Below are 17,895 nucleotides of genomic sequence, written 5' to 3' on the forward strand. Positions count from 1 at the left end.
TTTTAAAAAAAAGCATCCTTAGAAAACACTGGCCTATATTCCTACAGGATGAAAGCTTAGAATAACCACTAAATATTCAATTCAAGGTATACCAAACCACCAAACTTCAAAAGCAAAATAATATCTACCTTCCACTATTAAAAAAGGTAGGCTGAAAAAATTAGAAACAATGACACCAAACACAAAGGAAAGATGGCCCTGCCCAAATAAGCTTACAATCTAAATGGTGTAGAAACACTTAATACAAAAGGTAGCAGATTAAGAATTGTAGCTGTTGGTGGGAAATATATGTGTGGCTATTGTAAGGCAGAAGCATCATCAACCACCAATATTAAAACAGCCTGTCACGGGCACTAGGAGTTCTGCCCAGGATTCACCAGTTGACTATGCTTACCAGAGGGGCGGAGTTTGCACAGCGGTCCTCTGGTAGCAGGGTGAATAGTGGAACGTATACAACAGCAGATGGAGAGAGGATGCCAATGGAATTGATGATAGTCAGTGACTTGCAGCTATACTGGTAGATGAGTCAGCGACTTACAGCTATACTGGTAGATAAGTCAGCGACTTGCAGCTATAGTGGAAGGCAGATTTCAACCACGGAGAGCCGGGTGGACGTGAGCAGGTGAAGGAAGGTAATGGGAGAGTCAGTGGTCTGCGCTCAGCAAGTTGTACCACTGCTGTGAAGGGAAGACTTGTCCAGGTGCAGGTAGGTAGCGGGAAGTCAGTGGTCTGCGTTCAGCAAGTTGTACCACTGCTGTGATGAGAAGACTTGTCCAGGTGCAGGTAGGTAGCGGGAAGTCAGTGGTCTGTGTTCAGCAAGTTGTACCACTGCTGTGATGAGAAGACTTGTCCAGGTGCAGGTAGAGGAGGCGTCAGTGGTCTGCGGACAGCAAGTTATACCACTGCGAGGAGGTGAGGACTTGTCCAGGTGAGGATAAGTAGAGGAATGAATAGAGTCAATAATTGAATGAATACAATGAGAGCACAGAGGAACTTGCTCCAAACAGATATGCAGCGTTATAGCTAATAGTCTATAGCGGGTATGGATACCGCTGCTGAGTAGGGAAGCTTGTCCTAAGCGGATATGCAAGGTAACAGTTGAAAGTCAATGGCAAGTAAGCATACCGCTGATGAGTAGAGAAGCTTGTCCACGAGGATATGCAGGCACAGCAGGAGCGCTGAACGGCTGAAGCGGGTATGGGAACCGCAGGAGAGCAGAGCAGGTAATCCAACAGACAGCTGAGGACACGAGCAGGATAAGAGAGTCAGTAGCGGGTATGAGAACCGCTGATGAGCAGAGCAGGTAATCAGCAGGAAGCTGAAGACACGAGCAGGACACAGGAGTCAGTAGCGGGTATGGGAACCACCGATGAGTAGAGCAGGTAATCAGCAGGGAACTGAAAACACGAGCAGGACACAGGAGACACCTTCAGACTCACAGGGAATGAGACTCAAGATCAGGCAACGATGTAATGAGCACAGGTGCCTTAAATAGGGAGAGGTGCCTGATCCACCAATTAGATTAAAAGCAAAGGTCATAAGAGTTCTTGGAGGCTGCACATGCGCAGTCCATCAAGATGGCGGACGGCCGCGGCTCAGGACAGGCGCCGGCAGGAAGGCTAGAGAACCACGCACCAGCGCAGAGGCACTCACGGTCCGGTGAGTGACAGTACCCCCCCCCCCTTTTAAAGGCGGGCACAGAACACTTGGAGCCGGGTTTGCCCGGATACTTGGAATAAAATCTTTTTAGAAGAGCTGGAGCGTTGAGATCATCTGCGCAGATCCAAGAACGCTCCTCTGGACCAAAGCCCTTCCAATGCACAAGAAAACGAAGAACTCCTCGTGAAATTTTAGCATCTAAAATATGAGTAATTTAAAACTCTTCCTCTTGATGAACTTGTACTGGCCGAGGTGCTGAAGGAGGAACAGAGAAACGGTTGATGATAAGAGGCTTGAGTAATGACACATGGAAGGCGTTGGAGATACGAAGGTTCTTAGGTAATAGTAATAATAGTAGTCAAGATCTTGCTCGGTCTGTCCATTTGATTGAGTATGGTAGGAGGATGATAGTGACAATCGGATACCCAAGGTCTTGCAAATGGCTCGCCAGAATCTGGAGACGAACTGTACTCCTCTATCCGAAACAATCTCAGATGGACATCCATGAATTCGGAAGATCTCCTTGATAAAATGGTCAGCCAGAGTAGACGAGGAAGGTAAACCGGTCAAAGGAACAAAATGTGCCATTTTCGAAAATCTATCCACCACTACCCAGATGGTATTGCACTTTTTACTAGGAGGAAGATCTGTGATAAAGTCCATACTAATATGGGTCCAAGGCTTGGAAGGAATGGGTAGTGGTTGAAGTAATCCCGCCGGTGTTCTGCGGGGGATTTTAAACTGGGAACACACCTTACACGCGGCCACAAATTCTTTGACATCTCTCCTCATAGAGGGCCACCAGTAACTTCGAGAAAGGACTTCTAACGTCTTGCGTTCACCCGAATGTCCAGAAAAGCGTGAAGAATGATACCACGATAATATTTTTTTACGTAGATATGGAGGCACAAGGGTTCTCCCAAGTGGAGGAAGTGGCCAGAGTCACACATTTGGGATCCATAATGGGATGATTAGGACAATCTTCAGCGTCAGAGGACGCCACAAACGCCCGAGATAAGGCGTCTGCTTTTCGATTCTTGGAAGCTGGTTTGAAGGTTATGATAAGCTCAAACCGGGAAAAGAAAAGTGACCATCTTGCTTGACGAAGATTCAAACATTGGGCTGACTGCAAGTATAACAGGTTTTTGTGATACGTAAAAATAGTAACAGGATGATGAGCTCCCTCCAGCAGATATCTCCACTCCTCTAATGCTGCTTTTATGGCCAACAACTCCTTGTCCCCGATAGTGTAATTTCTCTCCGCAGGTAGAAGACCTCGAGAGTAGAAGGCACAAGGATGGAGTTTTTGTTGCTCCGATTTTTGAGATAGTATGGCCCCTAGGCCAACATTAGAGGCGTCAACCTCCAAAAAGAAAGGAAGGGTCACGTCAGGCTGTCGAAGAACAGGAGCGGAGGAGAAGGACTTCTTGAGGAACTGGAGAGCTTGAAGGACCATTGTTTAGTGTTAGCACCCTTCCGAGTCAGAGCCACTATGGGAGAAGCGATGGAGGAAAAACCTTGAATGAAACGTCTGTAGTAGTTTGCAAAACCTAAAAAGCGTTGGATTGCTCTGAGAGTAGTTGGATGGGGCCAACGTAGTACAGCGTTCACCTTTTCAGGATCCATCTTTAGACCAACTCCGGACACAATATATCCTAAGAATGGAATCTGGGATAGCTCAAAGGAACATTTTTCTAACTTGCAGAATAAAGAGTTTCTCCGGAGTCTGGAGAGGACCTCTGCCACATGTTGATGATGAGTGGGCAGATCCTGAGAAAAGATTAATATGTCGTCCAGGTAGACGACGACACAGACATACAACAAGTCCCGAAAGATCTCATTCATGAAACCCTGGAAGACAGCGGGGGCGTTACACAACCCAAAGGGCATAACTAGATATTCATTGTGACCATCCCTGGTGTTAAAAGCTGTCTTCCATTCGTCTCCAGACTTAATCCGGATTAAATTATAGGCGCCTTGAAGATCAAGTTTGGTGAAAATTCGGGCTCCCTTAATGCAATCAAAAAGCTCGGTAATTAGTGGAATAGGGTACCTGTCACGGTTACAAACAGGAGTACAGCTAGGAGTCACGAATATGGTGAAAATACTCTGTTTATTTGCAGAAAAGTATAAACAGCAGGTAATCGAGAGCAGTAGTAAATACCAGGTGCAAGCTGATGCAGGAAATAATACGAATGTTCAGAAACCAGCAGGTAAACAGCTAATGCAGGGAAGCAGGAGGTATGAACAGGTTCCAAGCAGGCATGAACCAGAGGAGCAAGGCAGGAGGAAGAATCCACAGATTGCAACAAGGATATGACATCACATGATGGGACAACAATAACCAGCAATGTGTGCTGGGAGTGACAGGTATATAAAGGGAAAACCACACCCAGGTGCATGGGATAATTGGTGAACATGAAGGTTAACCCCTAATGCACACAATAAGGCACAATAGCAGCACCTCTGGTGAATGGAGGTACTGCCAATACAAATACGATAATAAGGACAAAAAGGCAGGAACTGCCATGCAAGGCAGCATGTAATGCATAAGCTGTAGGCAGATCGTGACAGTACCGATTTTTGATAGTAATGGCATTGAGACCACGATAATCTATACAGGGTCGTAATGATCCATCCTTCTTCTTCACAAAAAAGAACCCCGCTCCAGTGGAAGAAGTGGAAGGTCGGATAAATCCTCGCTGGAGGTTCTCCTTGATATTGTCACTCACCGGACTGTGAGTGATACTTCTCGTGTATTCAGGAACCGTGGCCGTCCACCATCCTGAGGGTCTGCGCATGTGCAGCCCTTTCAAGCCTTCAGTACCTGTTGCTTTTAGTTTATTGGCTGATCAGGCAACACTCCCTATTTAAAGCACCTGTGGTCAATACCTCGTTGCCTGATCTTGGAGTCTCATTCCCCATGAGCCTCTGAAGGTGTTCCTGTGTTTCCTCGTGTATTCAGCTCCTGCTGATTCCTGTTATTCGTTTGTGGTTTCCAGACCACTTCAACTCTCCTGTGTTCATCGTGTCTGCAGCCAGCTGATTCCTATTCGCTGCCTCCGTGCTTCTACAGAGTCCCTGCTCACTTCAACTCTCCCGTGTTCATCGTGTCTGCAGCCAGCTGATTCCTATCCGCTGCCTCCGTTGCTTCTACAGAGTTCCTGCTCACTTCAACTCTCCTGTGTTCATCGTGTCTGCAGCCAGCTGATTCCTATCCGCTGCCTCCGTGCTTCTACAGAGTTCCTGCTCACTTCAACTCTCCTGTGTTCATCGGGTCAGCGATCCGCTGCTCTCATCTCTGCTACTGGATATCAACTCTCCCGTGTTCTTCACGTTCCAGTTCTTCTTACTACTGCTTCCAGAGTATTGCCTCGTTCATGCTGGTTTACCTGCCGTGCGCTGCACCAACCTGATTACCGCTTCCACCTTCCAGTGGTCTCTTCTCCGCCGGCCTTCAGCCGTTCAGGTATCTCTGCACGTCTCTCTGACAGCCTGCTCTCCTGAACCGCGGTATGCATACTTCTCATTGACTTTGCTTGTGTATTGCATATCTAGCTGGACTGAGTTGTGTTCTCCTCCGGAGTCTCCTATCCACTGAGACTATTGCTACCATTGACTTTGTTCACTATTGTCTGGATAGTTATTGTGACTTTGTATATGTAGCAGTGCTGCTCAGTTATCATTGTATTGTGGATATCATCGTGGGATCAAGTTCTGTGTGCCCGTGTATACTCTGCATTGCATTCATCTCCTCGTGCCCCTCCTCACATATATATTGCAGTGGTACAACTTGCTATATGCAGACCACTGACTCCTGTTTCCTGTGACACCAGTTTCAAGTATCCTCTCACATAGCAGTGGTACAACTTGCTAACGCAGACCACTGACTCCCCGGATACCTTCACCTGGATTCCATTCCTTCACCCAGACAGCGGTACAACTTGCTATACGCAGACCGCTGACTCTCACCACCTCCTCGCTACTCCTGGACATTCCTCCTCACTATAGCAGTGGTACAACTTGCTGTACGCAGACCACTGACTATCCTCACATTTCCTTGTCCATCTAGTTCCTCGTGTACAGTCATCTACCCATTATAAGTGCTGCTAGTCATAGACTTTCCTCGAGCATTCTCTCACCATCTGCTGTTTCTCCTGTTCCGTTGTCACCCTGCTACCAGAGTACCATATTACCAACTATACTACTCTGGTAAGTCCATCATCTGGTGATATCCTGGGTAAAGACTCCTAGTGCCCCTGACAGATATACTCAGAAGTTGCTTGAGTTTCTGGTAGCGAGAGTGGATACACACGACCCCTAGGAGGGTTCTTGCCAGGGTGTAAGTCAATCGGACAATCCCACGCCCGATGAGCAGGAAGGCGTTCAGACTGGATCTTATCGAACACATCCGCGAAGGAAGCATACTGTGGTGGAAGACCCGGTGGGCAGGGTGTAATGGAAGACTGAATTATTTTGAATGGAACGACTTGAGACAAACATCTATGATGACAATCCGGACCCCAGGAAGTGACTTGGAGTGTTCCAGTCCATCTGAGGCGAATGAAGTTGAAGCCATGGAAGGCCAAGTACGATGGGACTGGTGGTAACAGGAAGGACCAACAAGGAAATTTTCTCTTGGTGTAAGACTCCAATTTGAAGGGTCAATGGAGCCGTACATTGAGTGATGAGTCCATTAATTATGCGTGAACCATCGATAGCGGTGACCGCTACAGGTGCTTTTAAAGGAATCACTGGTAGGGACCATTAATTCACTAGAGAGCTAGATATAAAGTTTCCGGCAGCTCCAGAATCCAGAAGTGCTTGAGACAAAAACGATTTGGTGGCAAAGGAAACGGTAACATCAAAAGCACAGATTTTAGCATCCATAGAATTTGGAGAGGACTCCAGGGACCCTAACCTTACCTCTCCAGAACTGGTTAGGGCCTGGCATTTCCCGACCTTCTAGGGCATGAGTTCAGCATGTGAGTAGAGTCAGCGCAATAGATACAGAGTCTATTCTTCACTCGTCGCTCCCTCTCTTCAGATGTTAGTTTAGAGCGTCCTACCTCCATGGGTTCTACTGAAGGCGGAAGATGGCGAACTTGGGATACTGAGCGAACAGGCGCTTTGGAGGAAATTACTCTTTCGGAATCTCTCTCACGAAACCTCATGTCTACACGATGGCATAGAGAAATCAAATCGTCCAAGGAAGAAGGTAACTCTTGTGAGGTCAGTGCGTCTTCAATCTTGTCGGCAAGCCCCTGCCAGAAGGCAGCTATCAGCGCCTCAGTGTTCCATTGGAGCGCGGAGGCAAGAATCCGAAATTGGATGACGTACTGAGCTACAGACCGAGATCCTTGGCGTAGCCAGAAAATACTGGAAGCCGCAGAGACAACACGACCAGGTTCGTCAAAAATTCTTTGAAACGTAGAAGTAAACATGGCACTATCCTCCAATAAGGGGTCATTTCTTTCCCACAGAGGGGAGGCCCATGCGAGAGCCTGTCCGGAAAACAAAGAGATGAGATAGGCCACTTTGGAACGATGAGTGGAAAAGTTATGAGGTTGGAGTTCAAAATGAATGGAACATTGGTTAAGAAACCCCCTACAGGTTTTGGGGTCTCCATCATACTTAGAAGGAGTAGGCAGGTGTAGCGTGGAAGCAGTAGACACCTGGGTTGGCACTGGGGGAGAAGAAGGAGGTACTGGAGGGTCAACAGTAGCTGCTACATTTTGCTCAGGGATTCCTCGGGAGGCTAGAGCCTGACAACATTGAAACAACTGTTGCTGTCGAACATCTTGTTGTTCAATCCGAGTAACCAGGTACTGCAGCATCTCTTTAGCTGTTGGTTCCGATCCTGGGTCTGTCATGGCCTGATCTTACTGTCACGGGCACTAGGAGTTCTGCCCAGGATTCACAAGTTGACTATGCTTACCAGAGGGGCGGAGTTTGCACAGCGGTCCTCTGGCAGCAGGGTGAATAGTAGAAAGTACCGTATTTCCCCATGTATAAGACGCACCTTTTTCCCCAAAATTTTGGGTCTAATAACTGAGTGTGTCTTATACAGGGGTAGTAGCACTTACCCTGTCAGATGACTCCTCTGTCCGGTAAAGTCTTCTCTCTTTCTGATCCTGATGCTGGAAACTCGATTAAGGTCCTCTCTGCAATGTCCGGATGTCCTTTCAGTACCTTGACAAGGTCCTGAAAGGCATTCTCCTGAAAGGATTGTCAAGGTCCTGAAAGGATATCCAGACATCGCAGAGAGGACCTTAATCGGGTTTCCAGCATCAGGATCAGACAGAGAGAAGACAGAAGACTTTACCGGACAGAGGAAACATCTGACAGGGTAAGTCAGAATTCACTATAGCGTTGTCTCTCCTCTGTATAAGCTGCACAAATACTCTGTGAAAAAATTGAGGATAATGTTTATCCTCAATTTTTTCACATGATTTATATAGGTGCGTCTTATGCAGTGGAGCGTCCTATACATGGGGAAATACGGTATATAACAGCAGATGGAGAGAGGATGCCAATGGAATTGATGATAGTCAGTGACTTGCAGCTATACTGGTAGATGAGTCAGCGACTTGCAGCTATAGTGGAAGGCAGATTTCAACCACGGAGAGCCGGGTGGACGTGAGCAGGTGAAGGAAGGTAATGGGAGAGTCAGTGGTCTGCGCTCAGCAAGTTGTACCACTGCTGTGAAGGGAAGACTTGTCCAGGTGCAGGTTGGTAGCGGGAAGTCAGTGGTCTGCATTCAGCAAGTTGTACCACTGCTGTGATGAGAAGACTTGTCCAGGTGCAGGTAGGTAGCGGGAAGTCAGTGGTTGTACCACTGCTGTGATGAGAAGACTTGTCCAGGTGCAGGTAGGTAGCGGGAAGTCAGTGGTTGTACCACTGCTGTGATGAGAAGACTTGTCCAGGTGCAGGTAGGTAGAGGAGGCGTCAGTGGTCTGCGGACAGCAAGTTGTACCACTGCGAGGAGGTGAGGACTTGTCCAGGTGAGGATAAGTGGAGGAATGAATAGAGTCAATAATTGTATGAATACAATGAGAGCACAGAGGAACTTGCTCCAAACAGATATGCAGCGTTATAGCTAATAGTCTATAGCGGGTATGGATACCGCTGCTGAGTAGGGAAGCTTGTCCTAAGCGGATATGCAAGGTAACAGTTGAAAGTCAATAGCAAGTAAGCATACCGCTGATGAGTAGAGAAGCTTGTCCACGAGGATATGCAGGCACAGCAGGAGCGCTGAACGGCTGAAGCGGGTATGGGAACCGCAGGAGAGCAGAGCAGGTAATCCAACAGACAGCTGAGGACACGAGCAGGATAAAAGAGTCAGTAGCGGGTATGAGAACCACTGATGAGCGGAGCAGGTAATCCAGCAGACAGCTGAGGACACGAACAGGATACAGAAGTCAGTAGCGGGTATGAGATCCACCGATGAGTAGAGCAGGTAATCAGCAGGAAGCTGAAGACACGAGCAGGACACAGGAGTCAGTAGCGTGTATGGGAACCACCGATGAGTAGAGCAGGTAATCAGCAGGGAACTGAAAACACGAGCAGGACACAGGAGACACCTTCAGACTCACAGGGAATGAGACTCAAGATCAGGCAACAATGTAATGAGCACAGGTGCCTTAAATAGGGAGAGGTGCCTGATCCACCAATTAGATTAAAAGCAAAGGTCATAAGAGTTCTTGGAGGCTGCGCATGCGCAGTCCATCAAGATGGCGGACGGCCGCGGCTCAGGACAGGCGCCGGCAGGAAAGCTAGAGAACCACGCACCAGCGCAGAGATACTCACGGTCTGGTGAGTGACACAGCCATTAGTGACTCAAATTTTTGTGCAGCTTCCTGTGTAATTGTACGGTTGCAATAAGGAGAGACTGTGGAGGGAGATTGTCAGGATTCCTATTATAAAAACCACTAAGAGAGTACAAGTGGAATGAAGTGGTTTTTATTTAACACTGGTGTCACAGGTAAGGGATGCAATACATAGTAAGGCATCAAATCTAAGTCAGCAGAGTATGGCAGTTATAGCAAGGATTACTCAGGAAGCCAAAGATGAAGGGGCAGTTCTGAGAAGCCGGAGAACCACAGTTGTCCAGATACTAGGTTTACTCTGGAGGCACCGGGTGAGTCACAGGTGTCAGAGCCTTAGGTTACTTGGGAGGCACAAGGCGAGTCACGGGTGTCAGGACTGCAGGTTACTTGGATTCTGGAGGTCCTGGATTCGTCACAGGTAGCAGAACTCTAGGTAATTTGTGTTGTCCCAATATGTGCAAATCCTTTAAGCCTTTTGTTTCACCGCTTGACAAGCAGTTTTTTCAGAAGGATAAAGGTAATTGTGCACTTTTCATTAAGTGCAATCATAGTTATATAGTTAGGAAATAAATAAAATGAACAAAACATTTATTCAATGTGAGGACATATAGGCTAGAAATAGGAACAGAGGTATACCGCAATTCACAATGTAGTTATTAGATACATCAAATTAATAATTCATATAGTTGAGCAGCAAAAAAGCAATTAGCTCAGTGATCGGGACTTCTGGGTGAAGTACAGGACAAAACACGTTCCTGACCTTTTTGGGAGCTTTGGACATCTGTACAGGCATTGGTGATGTACGGGTAAGAGTGAAACACACAGAAAAAAAGAGGCTCCATAAAGCACACCAGAAAGGAGGAAGAAATAGTCTTCCAACCTCCCCTCGGAGACCAGTTACAAGTGAAGTCACAACACACTAGGAGCTACTGTCTTAAAACTAAGTGCCTATTATTATTGATTTTATATAACTTACTCTATATTGGCACACACTGCATTTTTCACACTCACAACTGGAGGCAGATAAGAAGCACCTACTTGGACTCAAAGAGTAATGAACTATTATACAAAACGTCACTTACCAGCTCTTGACAGCAAGAGCTCCAGCCTCATAATCAAAGAATTACAGCCGCTAGGTATAATATATATATATATATATATATATATATATATATATATATATATATATGTGTATATATATATATATATATATATATATATATATATAGTTGATGTTTATATACGTATAACCATACTATGGTCTTGATTCTCATATTAGTTTATTTAGATCACATACTTTTCTAATATTAACATAATGGTTGATAAGCCATTATAGATATCATCCTTAATTTTTATTATATATCAGATATTTTTACAATTGCATCATGGCACTATTTTTATATTATATATGTGGCTTATCAACCTTTATATTAATATTAAAAAGTATGTGATCTAAATAAACTAATATGAGAATTAAGACATTAGTATGGTTATACGTATATAAACATTAACTTGGCAATTGTAACACAATAACACCATTGTACCAATAAAATTATCTTTGTTAAAGTTTAAAATAACTCCAGCTGTTAATATTGTAGTTTAGGTGGTGTCTTTAGCTTTAATATATGCGCAATAAGGAAGTTTAGCATCTCAAATTAATTCTACACCATTGACAGGTGAAGGAGGATAAATAATAACACCTTTTCCCACCTTGTCCACCGTGCTGAATGGTGACGTCTACTTATATTTAAGGTATTATATATTGTTGCACAGAGTTTGCCCTACCACAGTTTACTTGCGGAGATAATCCGCAAGTAAACTGTTAGTTATTTCCAGTCCTCTATAGGATTCGGTACTGACAGGGTGACATGTAGTCTCTGAGCAGGACTAGGTGATGCTGCTGAACCCTCATCCTTGGTGTCAGGGCAGCAGCCTCTCCCTCCCCGGCTGTTCATTACCCAGCATGCAGCTGGGCTATTAACACCAAGATGGCTGACACTATGGAGGAATATGAGAAAGACGCTGGCTGCGTCCCTATCCTGCACCCAGAGGTGAGTCCGCTCTGTCAGCCGGCTGCGGAGATGCCGGGCAGGGTGTGCGGGACGCCGGGCCAGTCCCTGTCCTAGAAGAGGGATGGTGTGCTAGCTGGTACTGAGGATGCTCGGGGAGGTGCAGGGACAGCATCGCGGCCTGTAGTGACCCTGGGACACCGTGTGTGTCGCTTCTCTTCCCGAAACATTGCTGTGCCATTCCGTGCCTCCCTCCACCAGGGTGCCCGCCGTCCTCTCCCCCATCTACTGCACCCTCTGGCCCAGGCGGCGGCTCCCTGCTGTCCTAGTGATACTCTCGGAGAAGGCCTCCGTCTCCCGGGGATTGCTGATCATCATAGCTGACATGGGGAAGCTTCTTGTGGGCAAAGGGCTTATTCAGTGTGGATGACAGGGAAAGTGTAAACATGGGAGGTAGCTGCTGTTTCCACCATTTCCTCAGCTCCCCCCCCCCCCATCCTTATTGCTGCCCATCCATCACTCGGATGGCACTGTGATTCTGTCTTCACCATCTGCCTCTAAACTAAGAGAAAAGGGGCATCCCTATGTACGTAGAAGGGGGACGTTTACACAGCAAAACACAATGCTATATATCATGCATTATATTTAGTAAACAGTGTATTAACAGTAATATGTGTAGGACAGGGAACTAACTGTTGGGTTCATAAACAGATTCCAATGGCTTCTTGCAATACCAGATTAAAGTGTGTGGTGTTCTGTTGCATTGTCATGAGTTCATTATACAATAGTGTGTGTGACCATTCAAAAGAGCAGGTGTACATGGAGTCCTCTGAAAGGGACATGGAATATAATCACTTCCCTTTGGAGGAGGAGCTTCTGGGTTGTGTCTTTGGAAACGTTTGCTGTCGTTCATCAGACAATTTTATGTTCAGAATATAGTACATAAAATGCAGTTTGACACTACATGGATGGATATATTTTTAATAACTTTCCTACAAAGTCCTTAAATATTGTAATAAATTATTTTGTATCTACTTGAAGTTTAGTTTTCTAATCATGCTCATGGTGGGATAATTAATAACTGCATATGTAAGAAACATAGATAGCAGGAGTAATCAATGTGGTCTTGTAAAGTCTAACAAAAAAACATCCTTTTTAGATGTTTATTTTTTTTTAATAACACCAGCATCCTTATTTGTTTGCTTTTGTTTATCAATTCAGATTAGGTATACAATCACAGGAGCCGGGTGGAATCAACTAACCTTTTTACATTACTTTAATGTGTGTATTTGTGTGTGTGTATGTGTATATGTATATATATATATATATATATATATATATATATATATATATATATATATATATATATATATATATATTATGTATTACCATCGGTATTATGTTTTACATTAGATAATATACAGCACTAATTTACTATTGCAAAATAAAACCAATCACTCTGTTTCTATACGTTTGTTGTTTACAATAGAAAAGCATTCCTACGTATAAATGTTTCATTAGAACTAATTTGAATGATTAACAAACTAGAACTAAACCTGAAAAATATTTTGACTTTGTCTACTATATTAGGTTTTACTTTTGGATGTTTGAAAAATTTAGACTTTTCAGAATGTTTGTTTGTACATTAGTTATATACTTGTTTTGTGGTAGTCATATGTGGTTTTTTTGGGTAGTTCAAAGAGCTGTGGTTAAATGTATTCTTGAGGATTGAAGTTGCAAATTGTGGGTGCAGACATTACAAATCATGAATGCACAGTGACCATATTCTATTTTTGTGCTTAATATAAATACAGTATTAAGACGCATATAATATTTATGTTTTAGGCTGTTGTCTGTCTTCTAGAATAGTTTTATGAAGCCTGTGTGCAGGTCATGCGATTGTACTGTTTTGTTTTTATCCCATAATTTCTTATCTCTGATCGTTTTCATGAAAAATGAAACCTCTCACAATACAACAGCTTGGGAAACATGACCTTCTGGCAAGAGTTGATCTGATGTTGCGGACATGTTATAATATAATTTGTTCAGTGGTCATGCCTGGAGGAATTGGTACTAGTCAAAAGAAAAGGCAGACATAACATCCCAAGTTTGTTTACTTGGATAGAGAAAATTACTCACTTCACTTATTCTACTTGATTACAGACCCCCTTGAATGCTATTTTATTATTATTATTATTTCCACTTACCTTATCAGCATTTCCAGCAAAGATCTGCTGACCTCCATTCTACAGTGTGTTTTGCTTTGTGATAGTGGAACATATCAATATTTGTGCCCATCACATTTAGGGGGCTATGCATTAGTATAATGCGATGCCAGTAAATATGCATCACTGCAAATCGCAGCGATGCATATTTAAGCACAGCTGAAATGCACCATACTGTGGTTACTCCGGAAGCGACCCCTCTGGTGCGATCTGTTTTTCCTATTTACCGGCAACCTAGCGCTGCCGGTGAAAGGATGATATGCTATGTGCATAGCATTTCCACAGTGAGGGATCCAGCGAAGCCTGAGAGGCTTCAGCTGGATCCCATAGACACTGACAGGTAATGCCATCCTGAGATGGCGTTACCTTTCTGTGAAATGCAGAACTTTTAAAAGCTTCACGCATTGCAGAACTGTGCAGTCCCCATATTAATTTATGGGGATTGCATTAAGAAATGGTAAGTGGGTTATGGCAGGAGAAATTGCCAAATACCTTTGATGCAATTTAAATGGCTGATCGCAGTTTAATGCATAGACCCCTTAGCACCCCTTAAATGCTTTTGCATGCAGGTTAGGAATATTGAGTTCAGCAGTGTCTGCCACATTTAGATCATTGCTGGAATTGCCAGCTAGTTGAATGGAAGTAAAACATTAACTACAATTATGGAGGGTCATAAACTGATTGGGGAAGAGAGTTTTGTTTTTGTTTTTTTATGTTTTTACATTTGGAGAATCTTTTAGCTACAGAATTTTTAGAGGATACATGTTTCTAATAGGCAAATGCTGGGATAAATTGCAATTACTTTCATATTCATAGATAAACAGAAATGTAATTGCTGCATATACCTTTTAATGTGTGGGTTAAGTGATTGAAAAGTTGCATTTGGTAAAACAGCAACTGATCATACAATGAAAATTCATGTTGCACCTCATTGCACTTGCTATTGATTATTTTTTTAAATGTTATAGACCTATATAAATACTGTTTCCCAAGAAAACAATAATAAGGTGAAGTAGGAATAAACAGCCCTGCATTTTTAATAGTTTTTATATTGAACCTAAAAGAACACCTTGTGCTTTTTCCCAAAAGAGGTTTATAAAGTACACCAGGTGTGTGGGGGGAAAAAGTTTCACAGTGCTAATCCCTCCCAATGTCATCAACCCTTTTTTCTGAGGTGCACTGATTGCAAGCACGCACTCAGGATATAAAAATGTTTTGCAAATAATCTTGCCAGATCAACAACATTTGATCCCAAAAAAGTCTAATGTGATATTCTGTGTGGAATGTTTTGTTTTGGAATGTTTCGGGTATTTTTCTTAATACTTTCTATCTATATGGCATATTGAACAAGCACCGCTTTTTAAACACTATCATTTTCATTCCTTATCGCAATAAGGAATGAAAGATCGCGAAAAACTACTGCGAACACCTATGTCCTCTATGGTCAGTATCACAAGGTGGCCACCTTTGAGATAGTAACTGAAGGGGAGAGCAGGTAAGATGCTGTGAGTGATATGAAGTTCCCTCTACCGCAATGCTCTCCCTATAGGCTTCAGTTGGTGTAAGCCATCGGGCACAAGTGAACTTGTTAAATTGCCCAAAATAGCAGTCCCCATAGAAGCCTATGGGGACTGATTTTTGCATTCAAAGAGAAAGGGACAACAGCAGTAATAAATTGACACAATCTTTAAATATGCGGCTATCCCCCAAAAATTACACTATGGAGCAGATTTAATTCGGCCACATTAGTCCACGATTAACGTGGCGCCAGTACTATTACCTGTAATACAGTAATTTTAACCCAGGTTTTTACTCGGGGCCCCGAGAGATGCAAGCAAAAATCAGCATTAAAATTACTGTACTAATAATAATAGTCCACAGGCCGCATTTTTCCTAGAATAATACAGCCAAATTGAATTGGCCACTATGTCTTAGCAACAGCAAATGCTTGGATTCTTGCTGTATGAGTTCTTACCATATCTGATCAGAAAGCAATTTCATGGATCCATTGCCCTTTCTCTAAAGAACAGTCCTCTTATTGGTTTTTATTTTATTGATTTTACACAATGCTTTCATAAACTCTCAATACATTTGATATTTGCCATGTTAATCTCTGTCCCTTCTCCCTTGTAAGTTGTCCGTACATTACCTGGTAAAGTTTTGTTGTTCGATCCATGCACAATTTTTTGGTATGTTTTAGTAATGGTTTAAGTATTTATATATTATATTTTTTATTCACTTTATTGGGAAAACCAATAGTGCCGGAATATTTTTCCATATTACATATTTTAAGTTATTCTTTTGAAATTGGTGTGTGATTTCTATAATCTGAGCTGCAGCTGAATTGAGCGCTGTAAGAACTTATTAACACATACGTACTTTTTGAAGATGGGGTTTCCAGTACTGTACATCATACTTGAAGTGTGGTCTTATTAGTGACCGGCAAAGTGGCATTATAACCTTCAAAGAAGGACCTGGTAATCAAAGGAGATCCTGGGGGTCCTAATCCATTCCACTATCGTAATCCATTCCACTATCGTAATCCATTCCACTATCGTAATCCATTCCACTATCGTAATCCATTCCACTATCGTAATCCATTCCACTATCGTAATCCATTCCACTATCGTAATCCATTCCACTATCGTAATCCATTCCACTATCTTTGAGTCAAATCCATGGATTTTCAGTTTCTGAATTAATTTATTGTTGGATAACATATAAAATGCCATGATACAATCTAAGTAATCCACATTGACTGATTCATTCTGAATTCTTGCTTTGGTTACCTTGACAAAAAGAGGTCCATTATATTTGTTTGACATGGTAACCAGAAACAAATTGTGTTGCCATGGATCTTGTAATTTGTTTGCCTCTAAATAATCAACAATACTTTTAAACATGATTGCCTTCCATTAATTTCCCTACTACTGAGGTGAGACTCGTTTGTCTATAGTTATAATATTTATACCCTGTTCCTTTTTCTTGGGGAATTACATATGTCCTCTCCAATCACCTGGAATTACGTCTGTCAGCGGCAGTTGGTTTATGACTGTGCAAACACTGTTGGTTCTTTTAAAATTCTTGGATGTGTAACATATGGACCCATTTTCTTGAATTTTCAATAGTAATAGTAAATACAGAGCAAATGCAGTTATTTAGGTCTGGAATTCCATTTCTCTCTTTCAATATAGCAACCCTTGTTTTTACCCTGACTATTCCTGCATTTTTGACTCCATTCACAGACTGGTGGCATAAATACCCTAGGTATCTTTTTGCTTTTGTGTGGTACTTAAATTTGACACACTTTAGTGATGGATTACTAATGAAGGCAGTTTAGCACATCTGTTTTGGTCTGCCAAGAACTTTCAATCTAGAATTTGGCATATAAAAATGCATTTGTGTTATTAAAAACAATTGTGAAACAATTTACGCTAAAGCTTAGCAAATCTCTCTATATACAAATATAAGACTTTTAGCATTCCTTTCCTCCAAGGTAAGAGTAAACATTCTATTAGGGTCATTTCAGAACTCTCTGAATACTACTACTACTACTACATTGGTCAGATGCATAAATGGGTAATCTATTCTATTTGCACCTGTTACCAGGCAACCATTTTGAAATGCATGGAATTGCAGTTTATTAATTCACTAGGAAGCGGTATGAGACATTTCATTGAGAAATATTCTTGAGGCACAAGTTCCAAGTGAATAGCAGACTGTATTCTCGTCACCATTTCTTCACCTCTGCTTAAATAGGGTTATGTATTGCTGATTTTATATGAATGTTTAGTAAATCATACAGTATAAATGTTCTGTATATTTGAATTTATTATGAGATGATCCACTTACTTTGCTAATGTACAGTGAAATACCCATACGCTACATTTGGACCATATCAGTGGTCCTCTATGGCTAGCCTTCTGCCAGCAACACTACGTGTCACATGACACTTTGTCTATATGTTATGCTTGAGTATGTTCTAAGGGGTATCTAAGTATGCTTTCATTGTGTGGGCCCCATGCTTGTTTCCGGTTTTAATTACATTTGTGGTTGAACTTTCAACTGTACCTCTAACTCTCAAAATACATGTTTTTTAATCTGTACTGATTAATTGTTCTAACCAGAAATATGTGAGCAAGAAAAAAATATCTAGCTTATACATATATAGGC

At 42.8% G+C, this 17,895-nt stretch overlaps 2 protein-coding genes across 2 annotated transcripts in view; one reads left to right on the top strand and one right to left on the bottom strand.

Moving 5' to 3' along the window:
* E2F7 (E2F transcription factor 7) overlaps nucleotides 1–17,895 on the bottom strand; it is a 340,183-nt gene that overhangs the window by 188,730 nt on the left and 133,558 nt on the right. The window lies entirely within an intron of this gene.
* ZDHHC17 (zDHHC palmitoyltransferase 17) overlaps nucleotides 11,392–17,895 on the top strand; it is a 68,076-nt gene continuing 61,572 nt past the window's right edge. The window contains exon 1 of the mRNA XM_075209561.1: nucleotides 11,392–11,539. Coding sequence (XP_075065662.1) covers nucleotides 11,477–11,539 — 63 coding nt within the window. The 5' untranslated portion in view covers nucleotides 11,392–11,476. The remainder of the gene's footprint in view (nucleotides 11,540–17,895) is intronic.

The sequence above is a fragment of the Mixophyes fleayi genome, chromosome 4, assembly GCF_038048845.1.
Source record: "Mixophyes fleayi isolate aMixFle1 chromosome 4, aMixFle1.hap1, whole genome shotgun sequence".
Classification (NCBI taxonomy): domain Eukaryota; kingdom Metazoa; phylum Chordata; class Amphibia; order Anura; family Limnodynastidae; genus Mixophyes; species Mixophyes fleayi.